The 20869-nt window shown below is 40.5% G+C and overlaps 1 protein-coding gene across 16 annotated transcripts in view; it reads left to right on the top strand.

The window, feature by feature from the left end:
- Nucleotides 1–20869, top strand: part of kcnma1a (potassium large conductance calcium-activated channel, subfamily M, alpha member 1a) — a 150921-nt gene that overhangs the window by 93129 nt on the left and 36923 nt on the right. For 9 of the 16 annotated variants that reach the window (XM_086259360.1, XM_086259351.1, XM_086259357.1 and 6 more), the window contains exons 9-19: nt 977–1068; nt 6540–6650; nt 6750–6855; nt 7233–7315; nt 7402–7471; nt 8361–8516; nt 8993–9102; nt 9283–9351; nt 10478–10489; nt 18037–18123; nt 18218–18294. In XM_086259360.1, coding sequence (XP_086115486.1) covers nt 977–1068; nt 6540–6650; nt 6750–6855; nt 7233–7315; nt 7402–7471; nt 8361–8516; nt 8993–9102; nt 9283–9351; nt 10478–10489; nt 18037–18123; nt 18218–18294 — 973 coding nt within the window. Of the gene's footprint in view, nt 1–976; nt 1069–1161; nt 1254–6539; nt 6651–6749; nt 6856–7232; nt 7316–7401; nt 7472–8360; nt 8517–8992; nt 9103–9282; nt 9352–10477; nt 10490–18036; nt 18124–18217; nt 18295–19676; nt 19686–20869 lie in introns of all 16 variants that reach the window. The other 7 variants (XM_086259347.1, XM_086259350.1, XM_086259359.1 and 4 more) reach the window with 4 other exon arrangements.

Raw genomic sequence — 20869 nt, 5'->3', positions numbered from 1 at the left:
GAACGCAAACACCTGTAAGCACTCGAACACACGGTCGCATACAGAAGAGCGCGCACGCCCTTCGTCTTCGCTCGCAAAGACTGGAGGATTTAGCCAAATTCTGTACAAAGACAGCTATCAGTATGCACTGATGACCTACAGCTGTGTGGATGTGTACCATATTGTGACCATGGTGATAGATTGCAAGGTTTTCTTAGTGCTGCGAGTTCTGGAAGTCTTTAGGCGAATACCTCCGCCTGCTTCCTCTCAGCAGCAGTGGATTAGCAATGACTCCAGGGTGAAGGTATGCTAAAGCCAAGGATAAAATCAAACTCACATAATGTCACACTATTCCTGGTAATGTAACAGTACATTTTTTCCAGGCACGAGTGAAGTATGCTTTTACCGAGCAAGGGCATCTCTGTGTTGCTAACTGTAGATGCAAGCCTACGCGAGTAACGCCAGCGAGTATACGCCACTGGTAAGCAGTGAGCTTAAACATAACTCTGTGCTGGGACGACAGGCTGTCAACCTTTGCAAAATGCATCCAGCTCATTTTCTAGCCCAACAAATGAGTCTTAATGTGTTTTGCAGCTGTGGACCATCAGGTGTGCCTATTCAAATCAACCTGCCAGGTCATCTGTGTTTGTTGGACAAAACATGGCACATAGGTTTTTATTCTTCCTCAGCTTTTTTCCAAAGAAAGGTTTTGGGTGTTAATTGCAGACTGACTAGCTGTCAGCTGTAACAAAATTATTGCCCACTAACCAAACCCGTTCTGAACTTTTAAACACTGGGGCTACTTCTTTTTTCCCTCCACTGATTTTTGTGAACTTTAGGGAGTCTCTCCAGGTAATGAGAGCGATGGGATTTACAGGCTAATATTTTTTTTATATCCTCAGAAATCTGGATTCACGCACCAATCGCTCCACAACCCACTCTGCGCCATACTAGTCTCTTTTTTAGTCTCTTCTTCTGTCTTCTATCTTCTCCTTAGGCCATGTTTGCCAGCTACGTCCCTGAAATCATAGAGTTAATAGGAAACCGCAAGAAATATGGTGGTTCCTATAGTGCGGTTAATGGGAGAAAGTAAGTATTCCAGATGGTTCTGCTGTTTTTCTGTGTGCGGTAGAACCCTCTCTGCATGCTTTTTTCTTTTTTTTTTCTATTCCATGCATGTAGGCCATGTTTGCTCGCTACGTGCCAGAAATTGCTGCTCTCATCCTTAATCGGAAGAAATTCGGAGGGAGTTATAACTCGACACGAGGCAGAAAGTAAGTTGAAATCCAGACAAGGTGTGGTTGTGTGACTAAGGTACACCTCCAGAAGTTGGTAGTTACTGGGGGTTAGTTAACTTGACTTTTTTAGAATGGTAAAGTTTAAACGCAGTTAAAGTAAAGGTACATTATGTCAAGTCACACTGCGTGACTGGAGACCTTGGCCAATAGGACACACATGTCCATGCCCTTTAATTCTCTCTTTCAGTCTTTCTCTTTCTGTCTTCTTCCTCTGTCTGCCTTTATCTATCCTCCATTCAAAGCTTTCCTAAAGTCATTTGTGTGCTTTTCATTTTCTTTCTGTGTCCTCCTTGAAACATCCTGTGTTGCGCTTTAATTTAATTTGGAAAATAGAGCTTTCATGACTATTACACTTTAGCCTAACAGGAAACTAACCTGTGGTGCTTCTATTTAATGTAACGTGTGCCCAGTGTGTCTCATCAATACAGGCTAGCCTACAGGGATTAATTAGAATCCAAATCAAAAAGCAACAAAACAGTCATGAAATCCCTACTATCCGCTTTTAAAGCATTTTCTCACAAGAAAATAGAAAGATTTAAACATCTGCAAGTGCATTATTATTGGTGGTCTTTTTTTTTTAAGAATCATCAATCTCAATGAGCATTGCAGGATACAATTTCTTTTCTTGTTTTTTTGTTTTTCTCTTTACTTTTGCTTTTTTTTAAATTATTATATGCATTTTTTTCCCTGCTTGAATTCGTTTTGCATGCTTTGTGGAATTACTTTTTTCCTTAACTGCATCATATCTGGCATGTTCTCTATGACCTGCAGTCTTGTGGCTTTGTCATTAATTGCTAAATGGATGATAAAGTCATCCTTCTGTTGTCTGTCATTGCTAGCGCATCGCATCATCAATGCCTGACATTACTCTGGCCCTGATCTTCAGTCAGCTCCCACACCCTGAATGCTGGATGCCTCGTTCCCATTGGAGGCTTTCAATTGCTTTTGGCTTGCTTTGCCTGCTTGGTTCGTTGATGCCCGCCTGGCTCTTATGTGTGTGTGGTGGTGGTGATGGTGGACTTTATCTCTGGAGGCTCTCATATTTACGTAAATGTGCGACTGCCCTCTCGCAGCCGAGGCTCCAGTACACTGTGAAGTATATGTGACACTGTGGTTATTATAGTGTTTGTACAAACGTGCCACAATACTTATTGTGAAGTTCTCTTCTCCTCTTCCCTCCTTGTGGCTCAAACCTTGAAATATTCAGCACACAGATTTAAATTAATCCAAAAGGAGCGTATACAGAACAGGGAAAGTGCTCTTTTCATTGTCCTCCGTCTCTTTTCTTCTAATTTTGTACGGCAGCCAGCATCTGCTACTATCTGCTGTCTACTCTTTCTCACTCTGTTTCTCTTTCCAATCTCACCCCCACCAGTTTCAGTCATTCTGTTCAGCGGAGCAGATTCTGAGGAGTCAGCAGTAGAACAAGACGTTAGGGGGAAAAAAAAGCCTTTGTGCAGTAACATTTGCCTGTCATTGAGATAAGATTGATGAAATGTTATGTTTGGCCAGTGACCTCAACCCAGGCTCACAGATGGGTGCTGAGAGAAGCCCTTGTCAAAATCGTGGATAGTTTCTCCAACACACTTTATTTTCTCCATCCACACCCCCCTTCCATGTCTCCTTCTGGTTAGAGTGCAAACATATTGTAACAATCGGAAGATATTCATCAAAGACTCAAGAGTAGCTACATTCTTTTACATTCTCATTTGGATATGTGCTTATAGGATGTAATGCAAATGAAAAAGTGGTTTGCCATGTGGATTTAGGATTTTCATTGGGCTTCAGTGCATTATCTCTTCGCAGCTATCAGCCCACAATCCTCCAAATCTTGGAAATAAGATTAGGGGATTACACGTATCTGCCTGATTACAGAGCTCACAAACAATGAAGTCATGATACATAGTGAAGTTTATTAAATGTAGCCCTCATTTCATCTCTGGGCCTGGCTGCTGTCATTTGAACCAGGCCTTCAAAACTTATTTGGAAGTGAAAGGTTGGATTGGATCTGAACTGGATTTCTGTTTCATGCTAGCGTTGCTTATAGTACTCTGTGTAGTGTAGCATACACCCGTGAGCGTAATGACAGCTCTCAGCCTGTGTGCGCTGATATAATAATGACAAGTGTTGCGTTCTGTTGGCGCCCACTGCACTCGGGGCTCTGTGGTTTCCATTATGACTCTATGGTTTCCATTAGCCCCAACTTCAAGAGAGGACTTGGCATGAAAACTGGCTTCAACCCTGGCTGAACTCTGACACACAACTTTGAAAGTCCTCCATCGAGGCTACAAACTTGAAGCGTGCAGACTCGGAGACTTTCAGTGTCAGGAATTAACACGTATTTGCATATTCACAAAACATGCACCTAGTTGAGGTTCCAACACAATTTCATGTAATTACACAATGACAAAATGCACTAAGTACGTTATGTCTGTGAGCTTAATTTGATTGGCTAGTGTTGGTAACATTTCACCTAGCTGATTCTTGGCATTAAACACAGGAGATGGTGTTTATTCCTCCCTTCCTTTAAGTTCCCTGAAAGGTGATACACCAAAACAGGGAACACAGATTTTGAAACTGCAACATTTTCATAAAGATGATTCTTGCAGTAAGTTTCGTCACCCTAAGGATTAGAGCAGTACCAAGTGAGTGACCTCTGTTGCTGACGTTTGAGCTCTGTGTTTGTTCGCTGTATTAAGTGTATCCCCAGTGACATCCTGAGATGTTTCCTGGCTGCATGTTCTTGTGTGCATGCTCTGTAAAACCCATTGGATTTGATTAATGTGACTCTGTGCCACACCTTTTTTTAGTTTCTGAGTTGTTGTCTATGGTTTCTTGTTAAAAGAAAGAAACCTGTTCCCTCTAAATGCTATGTTTATTTGTTTTCCTTTGATTCTTTCTGTATATGTCTAGCTAAAACTGTACTGCACAATCAGGTTGACTAAAAAGGGAGATATTTAGTTTTTGGGTAATTATAAATGGTTGAATTATCTTTAATATCTTCCCCCCATGTCCTGTTTAACTAGCTTATGATCTTGGTATTCAGCTTGATGCCTTTTTTGGCACAGAGATAGAGAGGGAAACTAAGTAGAAGTAGGAAACCTTTAAGGATATCAAGTGAATATTTCCATCTTAAATATAAGGACCTAAATTAGTGGCGTGTTCAAGATGTGGAAGAAAAGTTTGCTTCCCTGATTAAAAACCTATTTAGAAAAATGCACATGTCACAGAGATGCATTTACACTTCCAAGTTTGTGCTTAAGATCCACAACCTCCATTGAACCCACATGAATCAAATAATTTGCCTTATAAATCTTTAAACTTCCTCTACCCTCGGACGAGCATCGGGATACTTGAATAGGAAAACATGACTGATTGTGTGTGTGTGGGTTTTTAAAAAAATTTTTTTTTTAACATTTCATAAAATGAGAGACTTCTTGTGCCAGATACTGCTGGCTGCCCACAGACATCCCAGCTCATCAGCTTGTAAGACCACACGGCCCTTTGCTCAGCTCTGGCCAACCATGCAATCACGACCGCTCATTAGATTCTCTTAAAGGACAGACGCAACATCTGCGAAGAACATTATATCCTGTAACATCCACAAACTGTCATTCCCTCAATATGCCCGTCGCATTACTTTGCCAAGTCCACATCAGTTCAGGTACAGGGCAGAAGAACACTCAATGATCTGGACTATGGTTCTCATCTAACATCAATAAATATCTTTGTTCCCTTTAAACCTGCCAAACTGATTCAGGTTTCAATAATGCTTTATACAGCTTTAGACATCAACTTTAAAGGCCAGTCTGTTCACCACGACTCCCTTCTTCTGTGTAAGCACTTGATAATAGAAATCTCTCCTACAAATGTACACGATAAGAACTTGGACTTCAAACAAATATGACCACCAATTTTTTTTCTTTATTTTTGGAAAAAGTAACTCAATACACCTTGTGTTAAGTGCAAAGCTGTCCAGTACCCAGGCACTCAAAAACTAAAGTGGTTCAATTGTCTCTTTGCACATCAAGTGGTGGATAAGGCCATTGTCATTACACAGATTGCCTTACAGGTCTCCATAGGGTAATTAGGGTGTCTGCCGAGTGTCCACACTAATCTATGTCAGTATTAGGTCTGGGTTTTACTGTGCAAGGCTTGGCAATAAGACTTCACAAATGACATTTAGCAGTAAGTCCAGCAGAGTAGCTCAGCTTACCATAGTGCAAATTAATCTTATGAAGGGTTTTAAATCCACATTAGCGTGATTGAATTAAATCAGAATTATTGAATGCTCGTGCTTAAAGTCCCTTTAATACCAACAGCCATGACTATGACTTTATTAGGAAGAAAAAACTAGATAAAGTAGTAAGATAACCTAATATAACAGGATAAAATGCAATGGAAATATGTAAAATAAAGGCAATGTTTTTTTTATTAACACCAATATTTGAATTCTTAGATTTAGGATGTTAAAATATTCGAGTTACAGAAGCACCACAAGTTTATTTGCTGGAACAATGTCCATCCAAACTGCCCCGAGTGTCCATAAAGTTGGCATAAATATGAAGTTGACCTGAACTTGATCACTTTATATTGTCGTCAGAAGATAAACAGGGACACAACCTCAAACCTCAAACCGTTCCAAACCTTTCTCACTCCCTTACGGCTGTAATCAGCCCCGTACAGCTTCTGACAGATCCCTCTGCTGTAATGCACTACCGAATCTTGCCAGAGACCTGTCAAAAACTCCGAGGCCCTGTTTACAATTCTTGTCAACCACAGGCCTCCAAATCATTTTGAGAGTTTTAGTAATGCTCTGTGTAAAAGCACAAGCATATTGATGTACATGTCTTTGTCAACATCTATTCAGCTCACAAAGGGGCGGTTTGGCTGAAGGGACAATTTTTTTTTATTGAGAACGGATGACAGTCCAACCACTGTGGGCTGTGTGATTATATCTTAGATTTTTTTTTTTTTCAAGTGGTCGCGAGTTGAGTGTTTGATTGTACTTGTCGTGCAGAATTTAACCACTTTCATTGCATCGAGGAAAATATTCACTTTTATGGCAAAAATGATAATTCGGTTAGTTGTTTGCTTCGAAAAGACATTTCTTGACATGTATATATATTTTTTTCAGTCTTTATTTGAGTTAGATGTTAGAGTGCTTTGGTTTGACTGATTATCTCTGGGAGACATGCCAGTGTCTGCAGTGATTTATGTTGCCCACTCAAGATGATTTCTTCACCCCCCTCCCTCTTTCAGGCACATTGTGGTCTGTGGTCATATTACCCTCGAAAGTGTCTCCAACTTCCTCAAAGACTTCCTACACAAGGACAGGGATGATGTCAATGTAGAAATTGTTTTTCTCCATAAGTAAGTTAATTTTGTCTTTCTCACCCTTTGTAGCTTAGCAACAAACGAACTATTGCATAGGAGCTATATTTATGTGCTAACCCATCTTCTTTTTTTTAGTATTTCCCCTAATCTTGAGCTGGAAGCCTTGTTCAAACGCCATTTTACCCAAGTAGAGTTCTACCAGGGATCGGTTCTCAACCCTCATGATCTGGCCCGAGTGAAGGTACCGGCTGGTGGCGAGACTCCTGGAGCAATGAAAATCCTTAACATTTTTGACAGCTGTTGTTGAACTTAAGAGTAGAAACATTTTTCACAGATTAGCTGCAGTTGTGTGCGTCACTGATTAGCAGGCTATAAACGTATTACTGTATAAATTCAGCTGACAAAGAGAGTAAAGAAAAAATGCAGAAGAATGATAATATAATGATATCCATTTCAATTTTTTAGCCAAAATATATCAGGGCAGAAGAAAGAAAGAAAATACTTTTTTTGTTGTTGTTGAGCAGATTTAAACCATCTGGTATATTGGATACTTTTTTATTAAATACAGACGTGCACTTTAATGTTGTCATATTTGTTTCTTTGGTACTCTACACATAGATCGAGTCAGCAGATGCCTGCTTAATCCTAGCCAACAAGTATTGTGCAGATCCTGATGCTGAAGATGCCTCCAACATAATGAGGTATTCTCTCTTCTGGACAATCAGTAACAACTGGCTTGCGGAGGTGTTATGTTTCCTTGCTCACTTTATCTGCCTGTTTTTCAAAGGGTCATTTCCATCAAGAACTATCACCCCAAGATCAGAATAATCACACAGATGCTGCAGTATCACAATAAGGTGAGACGTCTCGGTGCCCTGCATTGTGTAGTGTATGTTTGCTTCACTTCATCTTGGCCGCTCTCCAACCTTTCCTCACAGAAAGATTATGGCTGCAGTAAAATGGCAATCCTGTCAGCTTGAGAGCTATGTGGTGCTTTTAAGGATTCATGGTAACTTTGACATATAAGTGACTTTTTAAAGCATCCACTCGCTCAGCTGCTTACATGCTGTGCATGCTCCTGAAGAATGGACCTCACTTTTTTAAATGAAGAATTAATAGAGCAGCACTTAGCATGGTAAATAGTATTACAGGAGAAAATGTGAGCTTTTGAAAATGTGTCTTTTATATTTAATAATTGTGTGTCTGAATCACTGCATCTGTCATATGACATGGCAAGGAGATATGCAAATATGTATATATTTTTTTTAAATTGCTGTGAATGATGCCCTTTATGTATGGAAACTGGTACACTAACTGAGACTTGTACATTGTAAGGGATTTACCCAGGATGCTAACTTTTCTAGTAGTTAGCTGACTTTAGGAAAGGAACAGCTCTACATTTCTAGGATAAGCTAGTTAGTTTTTATTTATTTTATTGTATGCTAAGCTAACTGGCTGTTTATTGTAACTGTTTAATTTAATTTGCATTCACATGTTTGCATTTCAGCTTTGAACTAATTGAGGTAGATCATGTTAATTAGTGGACTTTTGTTATCCTGAATGTTGGATTTCAATACCACCGCATAAAGCCAAGCTAGCTTACCCCAGTTTCCAGTTTTTATGCTAACCCAGTTCCCAGTTCAAGCAGATATGAGGGTTGTATTAATGTTATCTGTTCCAAAAGAAATGTGACTCATATATACAGTTTTCTGTGTTTCTGACCTCTCTAACTTTCATGTGATGAAGGCCCATCTACTGAATATTCCAAGCTGGAACTGGAAGGAGGGTGATGATGCTATCTGCTTGGCAGAGCTGAAGGCAGGCTTCATTGCGCAGAGTTGTCTGGCCCAGGGTCTGTCGACAATGCTAGCCAACCTCTTCTCCATGAGGTCCTTTATTGAGGTAACAGAGTGGACTATTGACGAATGATTTCTCACATTGCATTTTTTGCACATGAGGTGATTTATTAAGGGATTATAGGCTAAATAAGAAGGTTCTCTGCTGACACATGGACTAGGTCTGTCAAACAGTGCATTCCCTAAAAAAAAATTGACATCTCTGTCCAGAGACGGGCTTCCATTAGTGTGTTTTCAGTCATTCTGGCACATCATATTTTATTGTGTGACATGTCATGTGGAATCTGTTCAGTGTTCTCTGCGGCTTAGAATTGAAGAGGTGCTTGCTTCTATCAAAAAACTTTTCTCATGTCATAAAGATGATAGATCAGCTTATAATGACCAGGCTGATGTTGTGCAGTGGGACATCTGCTGACCAGATTAGGCTGCTTTTGGAAGGAAAACTGTTCTTTTTTTTTTCTTACTTTTTTTTCTTAACCAACACATGTGACATTTCCCTGTTTCATTTTTTTTTTTTATCAGATCGAGGAGGACACATGGCAGAAGTATTACCTTGAAGGAGTGGCTAATGAGATGTACACAGAGTATTTGTCCAGTGCCTTTGTAGGCCTCTCCTTCCCCATGGTCTGCGAGTAAGTATCACTCTTTGATCAACACGACCACTCTCAATGGTAGGTAGCTTAAAAATATATATAATGCAAAGTAAGAATGACAAAAAAGAGGAGTGTTGGGATGTAAGGCTGTGGATTTTTGAACACATCAGTCATCTGCTTATATCCTGCTCTTCTCTAATGAGTGCACTTGTTTTACAGGCTGTGTTACGTGAAACTGAAGCTGTTGCTTATTGCCATTGAATTCAAGTCTGAGCAGAGAGAGAGCAGGTTGGTATAGCGGATCTTTCCGGAGCATCTGATACAGCTGTGATAACAGTGAACTGCACTGTACTTTGCTAAAAGTAGATCTTCTAATAAGATATCTCGATTTTTCTTTTCCTCTCAAGTCCTCTTTGCAGCTTGTTATCTATGCAGTTGATATTCATTTTTCAGATCAATTTGGTGAACACTTGAGCATTATTGTGTCACCATGAGGTACTCCCTATAATAAATAATTCAGTATTTATTTTTTTCTGAGCTATTACCCTCTTTAAAAAGCAAATAAATGGGATTGATATTGGCCAAGGATTCGGGTCACAAGCTTTTAGGTAAACCTTGCAGGTATGCAGGACAAAAAAAACTTGAAATGTGGTTAAACTGTGATTGGTTTCAGAGAAGTACTAGGTACTGCACTGGATTAACTTCATGTTCACGGTCCTTTTTCAGAGACAAACTTCACACCTAAATAACAAATTTGCTTCACGTTTAAATTTCACATAATGTGTCTCCTGCACTTTTTACTGTGCTCCTGCTCTGTCTTTATGATTATCACTAACTCTACATGAGTGCTGGTTTTATCACCAATAACGACACAAAATGCATTTTTTCAGTAGTCTCAATTTGCCAAATCCCACTCACCCTTCCCCATTCACCTGTGTCAAATGTTTGTGTACTAACGAGGTTGCATGGTTAATTTAATATTAATTAAAGATGATGTAAATTCTAGTTGATACTAATTGAATACACTTTATATAACCCAGTGGGCTAAATTGTGTCCATGGTCCAATCACTTTCAAGGTAGTTGAGCTTTTTCTTTTACGTTTTTTCTTTTTGTACATTTTATAGTGACACCCTAGAATATTTTATTTATACTTTCAAACCTTTTATTAAACATATTCTCTGCCCTCTATGTACTTTTTGTAAAAGATGAATAACTTCAAACACTGTTTTTTCTTCATTTTTATGACTCTGAGTTGCAAGGCCCTCAGACAAAGACAAAGTTGCATCACATGCTGCCATATAATGAAAGCATAGCTTGTAAATGGGCAGAGAAGCATTAGCAACAGCTATATTCTCCTCTTCTTTTATATTCATGATAACTGTTTGATTTGAGATTTTTTCTTGTTGTTTGCAGAAGCCGAAAGCGGTATGCCCTCTACCTTATCTTACTTCCAAAGTTCCACCCAATCGTCACCACTTTAAAGCTTCTGACTTTGGGAGTTTCCCCAAGGATATTTTTCCAAACACTATCTCACAGGCCTCTTTTTCTAACTCCTTTTTATGGTGTCCCTTGTGCTTAATGCACTAACTTCTTTGCAGGCAGAGAGAGGATAGATAAATTGGACATGTTTGTAGAAGTGCTGTTTTCTTTTCTTTTTTCTTTTTGTCTTTGCTGTTGTCGCTGTACCAAGGCCAAACACTCACCCTCTCCATATCTACCTCTTATTTGATCTTTTCATTTTTGTCCTCAAGCAAACTCCTTTGCTCCTTTAGTTTCTTTCTCTCACACTTTCAGTTCTTTTTCAGTGTCGCTCAGTCGTTACCCTACTGTTTCTTAGCTTTGACGAGCCACGTTTTCCACTCATCGGTGTTTAAAAGTCTTCACCAGAACAGTACAGTGAGGAGTTTCTGTATGCATATCTCAGACATCAGATATGGTGTTGATAGGCACTGATATCCTACAACTTTGGATATAATCTTTAAATAAAATGACTGATTACACGCCACTGCTGTAGGCGGTGATTGATATAGCAGTATGTTTTTTGTTGTTGTTTTTCATGGTTTTATTATACTAGCAGCACCTCACCAATCTTTGTTTTTTCATGATTTTTTTAAGACACTAGAAAAGGCATGGAGCTGTTGATTTTGGATAGCATTGGGTTTATCCAAACTGAAGTTTTATTTATGTGGCCCACATTTCACTCTTGCATCCCATCACCCTCTCATGTCCTCATTCCCAAATGTGTATCCATCTGTGCATGTATGCGCGTCTGCGTATGTGCAATCACCTCGGAAGGGAGAGTTTGTGTTTTGAGTGTGTGTGCGTGTGCGAGTGTGGAGTTTTGTGCGTCTCAGCCACCGTGTACAGTCATGCTCGTGCGTCTCTCGAGTAGATGTTCTTAAGTGAGGTCACTTCCTGTCAGTTTGGTGTTTGAGAAACAATCCAACTGCACAGAAGTTACTAGCATCCCCAGGCTTCTACCTTTCTACCTATAAAACCCGGAGAGCAGTCAAATGGTGGAAGTGGAAGCTAAATTGGCTAGTCATTCATATGTATATTAGGCTGTTAAGTAGGAATTCTGGAGGGAGGGGAGTGGGGGTGGGGGAGTGGAGTGTTTCAGTTTGCCATCTTGGGGAGAAATCAACACACATGGGTGTATGTCCTTTGTTGCTGACATTTATTGATAAAAACAGTACAAAAAACCAACCATTTGTACACATATTTACAAATAATTCAACATTGTCAGCAATCACTCACAATCCTGGCACTGCCATGGTACCTGTAGTCTGCATTTACCACATGTGTATCTTTTGCAGTGAACACATCGCACAGTGGCCTGATTTTTCTTGCATTTGTGTTTGACCTGACACGTGGCTCTTTTTCCAGGGCTAGGTGTGGAGGGTTCTGCCCGAAGCAACTGATCTTTTCTTGCCTTCTTCGCAGCTACATGAGAGTGAGCCAACTCTGTTGCAAGCGCCACCAGGAAGTCCACCCGTCTTTCCTTCGTCCCGGTGCATGCTTGATACAGCACATGTGCATTCAGTGCTGCCATGTCAATCATGTTATAAAACACGGCGACTGGCCAGCGCCGTGTTCCTTTGCGGACAGTGTACTCCCGAACCATCTGGTCCATCACATCCACGCCACACTTTGTTTTGTTGTAAAGGGTGACAGTGTTTGGCTTCCTTTTGGTGGTGTTATCAGTCTGAACCACGCTGTGCATGCTGCTAAGAATATAGACTGTCTTCTTCCGTTTGGCCGCATACGCCGTCAGCGTGGCAGCAGAGGTTGAAAACACCTAAGAAATAAGATAAATTGTTATTTCCATAGCCCTTTTACACACAATGAAACACATAAACATAGAACCACAAAAGACCTGCAACATACCTGAGTGGTGAATACATTGCGATCTGTCTGTCTAGTGGATTGAGGAATTTCCCTGCGAATCTTGTTGACTGTGCCGAGGATGGTGGTTTTCCGTCTAAGAAGTTTTTGTGCCAGTGAAAGCGATGTGAAAAAATTGTCCGTGGTAACATTTCTGCCCTTGTCTAGGAATGGTTCCATCAGCCTCATTACTACATTTTCAGAAAGTCTCTCCCCAGTGGGATGACTGGGGTCCTTGCCAAGATATGGGAAGACATTGCAAATGTACTTGGATTTTAGGTCGCAAGCCACCCAAAACTTGATCCCAAACTTGTCAGGTTTACTTGCAATATACTGCAGGAAACAGCACCGAGTCTTTGATGGGAAAAGCTGTTCATCAATGGTGATATGTAGACCAGGGTTGTAGCACGTGATGCAGTTGGTGACAAATGATCCCCACACACTGGAAATTGCAGCAAACTTGTCAGTCTTTGCTCGATCACAGCGGGTGGACTTGTCATCAAAGCGTAGGTGTTGCATGATGTTTTGGAAGCGGTTTCGTGCCATAATTCCAATTATCTGTGGGTTTCCCAGGTTTGCTGACCAGCAGTCATTTACAGATGGAAGCCTGCAAACCCCCCGCAAGATCACAATTGCAATAAATGCCATTAGTTCAGGGAGGTCCATGAACCAATGAACATGCTCCGTTTGCTGTGCATGTTGAATAGTCCATTCTTGAATGCTACGAAGCATGTCAAGAGTGACGAAACACAGGAAGCTCTGAAGGCGACTCGAGATACTTCTCCTGGCCTTAGCCGTTGGCTCTCCATCTGCAGCGTACGCTTCTATTGGGGTGAAAGGGAGACAGGTCCCCACCTGTTCTTCACGCCACACTGTGCCATCTTTCGCTGTCTCAGTCCCCAAACAAGGTCTCTTTTTCGGTGGAGAAGCAGTCTCCTCATCTGCAGTGTGAACAAATTCAAATTGTGAGCAAAATGGGAAGGTCAAACAAAATCACAAATGCATGCATAGATACTAATTATAATTCCAGTATCTCCTCCTCTGTATCAGAATAATGTCTGAAATATCTTACTTACTAACTACATCCACTTACTTGTTTGAAATGAAAAAGGAAATAACATGAAATGAAACTAACCGGAAGACTGATCAGACAGCTCTGAGTCCGAATCCGGCTGAACTGCTAGGTCTTCTCCATCCGAGTCACAAGGGTCGACTTCCGTCAGGATCATTTCCAAGGCCTGCTGAGTGGGGAGTCTTCTCTGCATTTTCTTTCCTTGGAGAGGAGGTCCGTACACCAGAGGATTCTTCAGGGCGATGAATTTTCTTTCCTTGGAGAGGAGGTCCGTACACCAGAGGATTCTTCAGGGCGATGAATTTTCTTTCCTTGGAGAGGAGGTCCGTACACCAGAGGATTCTTCAGGGCGATGAATTTTCTTTCCTTGGAGAGGATTCTTCAATGAAGATTCTTCAATGAAGGATTAGGCTAAGTGCAGTGTATATATACCCTTCGCACACAACCCTCCACACCTAGCCGGTCACACCCCTAACCCTAACCCACCAATCAGATTGGTGGGTTAGGGTTAGGTTAGGGCTATGAAAATAACAATTTATCTTATTTCTTAGGTGTTTTCAACCTCTGCTGCCACGCTGACGGCGTATGCGGCCAAACGGAAGAAGACAGTCTATATTCTTAGCAGCATGCACAGCGTGGTTCAGACTGATAACACCACCAAAAGGAAGCCAAACACTGTCACCCTTTACAACAAAACAAAGTGTGGCGTGGATGTGATGGACCAGATGGTTCGGGAGTACACTGTCCGCAAAGGAACACGGCGCTGGCCAGTCGCCGTGTTTTATAACATGATTGACATGGCAGCACTGAATGCACATGTGCTGTATCAAGCATGCACCGGGACGAAGGAAAGACGGGTGGACTTCCTGGTGGCGCTTGCAACAGAGTTGGCTCACTCTCATGTAGCTGCGAAGAAGGCAAGAAAAGATCAGTTGCTTCGGGCAGAACCCTCCACACCTAGCCCTGGAAAAAGAGCCACGTGTCAGGTCAAACACAAATGCAAGAAAAATCAGGCCACTGTGCGATGTGTTCACTGCAAAAGATACACATGTGGTAAATGCAGACTACAGGTACCATGGCAGTGCCAGGATTGTGAGTGATTGCTGACAATGTTGAATTATTTGTAAATATGTGTACAAATGGTTGGTTTTTTGTACTGTTTTTATCAATAAATGTCAGCAACAAAGGACATACACCCATGTGTGTTGATTTCTCCCCAAGATGGCAAACTGAAACACTCCACTCCCCCACCCCCACTCCCCTCCCTCCAGAATTCCTACTTAACAGCCTAATATCGTATTCAATTTAAAATTTTGTTGTTTACTTTTAAAATTACTAACAACACTGCACCCAGCTACCTTAAGGACCTTTTAAACCCTTATGCTCCTGCTAGGGCTTTAAGGTCATCATCACAGTTACTGCTGGCTCAGCCCAGATCTCGACTTAAGACTAGAGGTGATCGATCGTTTGCTCTTGTTGCACCTGTGCTGTGGAACAATCTCCCGATTGGCATCCGGGCATCTGATTCTATTCATTCTTTTAAATCACAGCTTAAAACATATCTTTTTAAACTTGCCTTCTCCACCTTTTAATTGCTGGTTTGTTTGTTTGTTTGTTTGTTTGGTTGCTGTGACCTATTGACCTCTTGTATTAATTCCCTCCTATCTTTCTATTGGTGTCTTTTATTATGGTGGTACAGCTTTTATCTTGCTATTACCCATGTGCTGTAGTCATTCTTATTGGTAGCTTTTATCTATGAACATAACTCGTTATTTTTTATTTTTTTTTTTATCCGTTATCAATGTTTGAACCTTTTATTGTTTTATGTAAAGCACTTTGGTATGCCCAAGGCTTTTAAATGTGCTCTATAAATAAAGATTGTTGTTGTTGTATACATATGAATGACTAGCCAATTTAGCTTCCACTTCCACCATTTGACTGCTCTCCGGGTTTTATAGGTAGGAATCCCTAAAATGATGGCTCGCGGGGGTTTAAGTGTTATTTGATCTTTTCATTTTTGTCCTCAAGCAAACTCCTTTGCTCCTTTAGTTTCTTTCTCTCACACTTTCAGTTCTTTTTCAGTGTCGCTCAGTCGTTACCCTACTGTTTCTTAGCTTTGACGAGCCACGTTTTCCACTCATCGGTGTTTAAAAGTCTTCACCAGAACAGTACAGTGAGGAGTTTCTGTATGCATATCTCAGACATCAGATATGGTGTTGATAGGCACTGATATCCTACAACTTTGGATATAATCTTTAAATAAAATGACTGATTACACGCCACTGCTGTAGGCGGTGATTGATATAGCAGTATGTTTTTTGTTGTTGTTTTTCATGGTTTTATTATACCAGCAGCACCTCACCAATCTTTGTTTTTTCATGATTTTTTTAAGACACTAGAAAAGGCATGGAGCTGTTGATTTTGGATAGCATTGGGTTTATCCAAACTGAAGTTTTATTTATGTGGCCCACATTTCACTCTTGCATCCCATCACCCTCTCATGTCCTCATTCCCAAATGTGTATCCATCTGTGCATGTATGCGCGTCTGCGTATGTGCAATCACCTCGGAAGGGAGAGTTTGTGTTTTGAGTGTGTGTGCGAGTGTGGAGTTTTGTGCGTCTCAGCCACCGTGTACAGTCATGCTCGTGCGTCTCTCGAGTAGATGTTCTTAAGTGAGGTCACTTCCTGTCAGTTTGGTGTTTGAGAAACAATCCAACTGCACAGAAGTTACTGCAACCGTCTGCATCTACGTACCTGTCCCTATACCTGTACTGCAGTGGCTATGCCTTTCTGTTTTATTATTGTCCTCCTCATACTGTTTGGTAACTGCATGCTACGACACTATCACATAAAGTGTTTGATGCTTGCCTTGTTGCTCACAATATGAGGTTTTGATGCGTCTTCTTGGCTTTTATTCACCAGTTTGCACACGACTCAAGAAAAATGTCTTGGATAGTTACACCTGTAAAATCTCAGATTTGGGCAGCAATGTTTGTGGAACTGTCTTGATTTGATTGGTTTCTTTGTTTTATTTTTGACTAAAAAAGCATGCCAGGTATAATGCCTGTTAACTTCTCTGGGGGCCATTCAATCTGAGCGTATGTTAGGTGCTATTTTACTTCTTGCAGTATGGAAAGAAAATTCTGATCTGCATGACTGGTGCAATTTGATCACATCCCAATATGTATATGGATTCAATTGCTCCCTTAATAGTTTTTTTTTAATTTCCTCCCTAATGTAACCTTTTTCCAGAGCTCAGAGGAAAGATGTTGTGCGATAATATACTTGTTCCCTTCTCCCCCGAATCTAGACCTCACATACTCTTTCAAAATGAATGACTAAAATGCCGTGAATAGTTATTACACGCGTAAGTGTGAATCAAGTTGGTAACACACAATCAGTCGAGCTTTTCTCGTTTATCAATGTTGCAAATTTACAAAAGCTTAAAATGTAAACAGAGCAGCGAATGAGACAAAAAAAAGAATCAAGATCATCTTTCATCTGGGCTTGTATTTTGAAAGAGTGACCCTTAAAGGTTTGTGGGTACAGTGTTTTGATATCTTACTTCACACTCACTTCATTGATGATTGTTGCCCACAGGTAACCATTAATGACCGGGGTGTGTGTGCGTGTGTGCATATTTGTGTGTGGCGTCTACTTTTTGTCTTAGTCTAATTAATGGGGAATGATACAGCCAATCACTTAAAGTACCCTTGACTATTAAACCAAATCCCACTTTATCACAAAAGAAGCGAGTAATTATTATTTATTACAGTAACACATTTCTTTTAAATCAAAATATAATGAAAATGATTAAAGCAGTTTGTACTTAACTAGACATGCATTACAAGTATTTGTAATGGAGCAACACATTTGGACCAGTCTTATTTTCCCCTAGCAGAGTCTAGAGCAGACTCAATTGTAAGAATTAGCTCAGTATAATAAACAGAAAGAGCTGTTCATTCCCTTGCATTCCACTGTCAAGTACTAACTGAGATACACCTACTGGACATTCTCTGTACGACAGCCGTGTCTCAGTGGACATCATAACATCTGTTCTGACTAGATGACTGCATTTGAGTGCTGAGACTAAAACCACTCCATGGCCATAATTTTAATTCTTTCTGCCCTCGTCCCTCTACTTGTATCTCTCTGTCCTTCTCTTCCACCCCCGGGGCAATCCAATGCCACTTCGTAGAGAAAAGAATTAAAATTCAATGTGCGATCATTACTGTTGTACATTTTTGTCCATCCGTGTGAGTATCGCATCAGTAAATTGCCTCAAATCAGAAGGAGCAAGTGTGTTTGTGGTAACTTACAAGACACACGTAACAAAGGGAAGGATAATGTGTTTAAAATGATGCAAAAAAGGAAGCCCGGCAAAGTCCAGATTCAATTTTAGGGCTTCAACAAGTGTGTGTACCATTCCTCTTGATTAGCATGTTGTGTGCATGAATTTTGTGTATGTCCAGATGTTAATGAGCATTATTTGTCTGTATGTCTTTGATTACCCAGCATTCTCATCAACCCGGGCAACCATGTCAAGCTGCAGGAGGGAACACTGGGATTTTTTATCGCTAGTGATGCCAAAGAAGTAAAAAGGTAATTGGGCCATCCTGCCAAACGGCGGGGTCACTAACCGTGTCAGTTGACAAATGAATAGGAGCGCTAAACATGTTTACTGTGTCACTTTTAGAGCATTTTTCTACTGCAAAGCTTGTCATGATGACATCACAGACCCCAAACGGATCAAGAAGTGCGGCTGCAAGCGACGTGAGTAGCTGTGCCTTTATTTTGTCCCACTGGCACCCTTCCTTCCCTTCCTTCTCACTCCAAAGACCAACCTATGGGTCTCGTCTTTCTCTTTATTCATAGGTGTGCACATGGTTATTATGCCTTTCATTGTGTTGTTGTTCTTCTTGTACTCTGAATCTGTGTTTTAAACATTATATTGCCATTATACTCTTAGGGAAAGTGTTTGTTATTGGTCCCATTTGAGCTTCCATAACCTCCATTATAGTATGATCATAAATCAAAGCACTTTTGTTTCTTTGTCAAAATGTAGCTGTTGCCATCTTTAAATGTCTATTCATCTTGCTTTAACCACTGAATCACCACTTTATTTGCACAAACTGAGACTGTATTGCAGTGAATGAAATGCAAAGTGCTAACATGTAAGTAGAAAGCGTAAGAGTCTAAACCAGGCTTGTTTCTGTATCGCATTTGAAACATTAGAAAGTAGAGCAGATCCACCAAGTGCCCTATGTTGCAATTATAAAGGATGGGTTCAGGTTCTGCCAGTGCTTTACCTGCTTCACCTAGTTTAATGAAATTCAGCCTGGTAGTTTCTGAGTACTGATCACATGCTGTGCCTCAGCCTCAGCTTGGTGGAGGAATTAGGAAACATATCCTCTTACTTACATATGAATGCTCTCAGTGAAATATTTTAAGGCTGTTTCATTCTTCTCAATTGTTTTATAGGTCACAAATGTTATGGATAGGGTTGCTAGCTGTTAATTTTCTAATTTAGCTATGCAAACACCCACATCAAATCAGTGAATGTTTTATGCAGATACAACATTACCATTAAGGCAGGAAATGCACGCAAATACATCCTGACCTATGTGCAGGCGACACTTGTCAGAATGTGTTAGCTGATGGATAAATAATTCAGGTTAATATTCTATGTTTCCATAAAAGGTCACAGGCTGTTACGGTGAGCAGTCCGTTACAGACATAGCCTGGTTTTAAAATAGGTACCCTCCAGTTCCTTCTTTTGTCTGTGCCATTTCAATTATTCAGATGCTTTCTGCTCTGTCAACTCAATAGAATCAACAGGTTTTTCACACTCTAGTTTTATTTACCACAACTATTTACCTCTGTTTGCTTTCCTACTATCTTCATGTCTGAGACTCAGCTGATGGCGTTATGTTTTATCTTATTACATTTGTTGCTGACAAGAGAGTTGCATTAAAAAGATGACAGTTCCATTACTGTAATGGGATTCTGTCCAACTGTATGTTCTGTTCTGTCATGTTTTGTTCTCTTCTGTTGTTTTTTCCCATGTTTTTTTATGACCAGTGACACACTTTTGATGTATTTCCTTCCCTGCTGCCATTGGAAAACACCACTTTATTTTAACTACTCACTGGTAGTGATTTATTGTGAGTAAAATGAAAATGGGTGTCTAATTACCCAGAGTGCAGTGCAAGTGTTTTTTTTTTTGTTTTTTTTTATTTCTCTTCCTTTTCAGCAAATAGTATATTGTATCTATGTTGCATGTTACCGGTGTAGCTTCTGCATCCCTCTCCTCGCCTCCCATTTCTACACCGTGCTCAGAACAAACTGAATCCAAAACAGCAGATATTGAACTCACACCAGCATCAGGCCTCTGCTCCTCAGAGGCTCAGCCGGCTGATGATCTGATTTGTTGGAGATGACAATTAAATAAAGCGCTACACGATTGGATGCGGCCGATGAGGTGTGCAGTTTTTGCTCACTCTTTGATCATCAAACCAAACACGTATTTGGCATTTAAAAGCCAATCTGCTGCGAGTCTTGTGTCATTACATGTGATTAACCTCTTTATAGTGTATTTGCTCAGAGAAAGAACAGAAGAATAAAAATCTGAGATGTCGTACATTAAAAACAGATTTAGAGGAACTAACACACGGGGAAAGATCTACTGCTATTTAAAATGATCTGCTTTCTGTCAAAGGTAGTTTTGTGTGGCAGAGAGCAGAAAACGTCCTTCTGGGATGTTCTTCAAATCCTGTTAAGCTACGTTGCCAAAACACAATCAAAACAATCTGGTCTCCCCTTTTACCCCCCTTTGCTGTGATCTCAGCCCCTTTATAAACTCCGGGCCCTGGCCCAGCCTGGGCTGATGTTTCAGAGATCACTGGTTCTTTTCAGAACTGCACGAGCCTTGTGCCTTTCAAACACAGACTGTCGTTGGGCCATTTTGTTTAACTCGCTTTACTGGGAGACAAGTCTAGGATTAATACGCGGCATTGTCATAATTTTCAGTTCCCACTAGATGGTAGTGCCGTGCCAGAGTCTTGTGCGGTAATAGATATCCATAGTTAAATGGTGATGTCTGTAGAGGAAACTCTAATCCCCTGAGACCTGTTCAACAAAATTGCAAGGATCAGATGGGTGCCTTTTTGTTTTAGGATAATAAATCAGTTTGTACGGCTTTACAGATTTATCATCCTTAACATGTTATTTCACATTGCTTTTATATCTATATGTTACAATATAAAGCAGGGTATGGGGAGGGGTGTGCACTTGTGTACAAAGTTGGCTTTTTCAAGCAAAAAAGTATTTGTTTTGTCCACTTTTATGT

The sequence above is a fragment of the Aulonocara sp. 'chitande type north' Nkhata Bay genome, linkage group LG13 (genome assembly GCF_057382095.1).
Source record: "Aulonocara sp. 'chitande type north' Nkhata Bay isolate Kocher_YH1m ecotype deep benthic linkage group LG13, A_spYH_male_GT1.1, whole genome shotgun sequence".
Classification (NCBI taxonomy): domain Eukaryota; kingdom Metazoa; phylum Chordata; class Actinopteri; order Cichliformes; family Cichlidae; genus Aulonocara; species Aulonocara sp. 'chitande type north' Nkhata Bay.
Note: the sequence above shows the minus strand (reverse complement) of the source record. Positions and strands in the feature narration are given on the sequence as shown.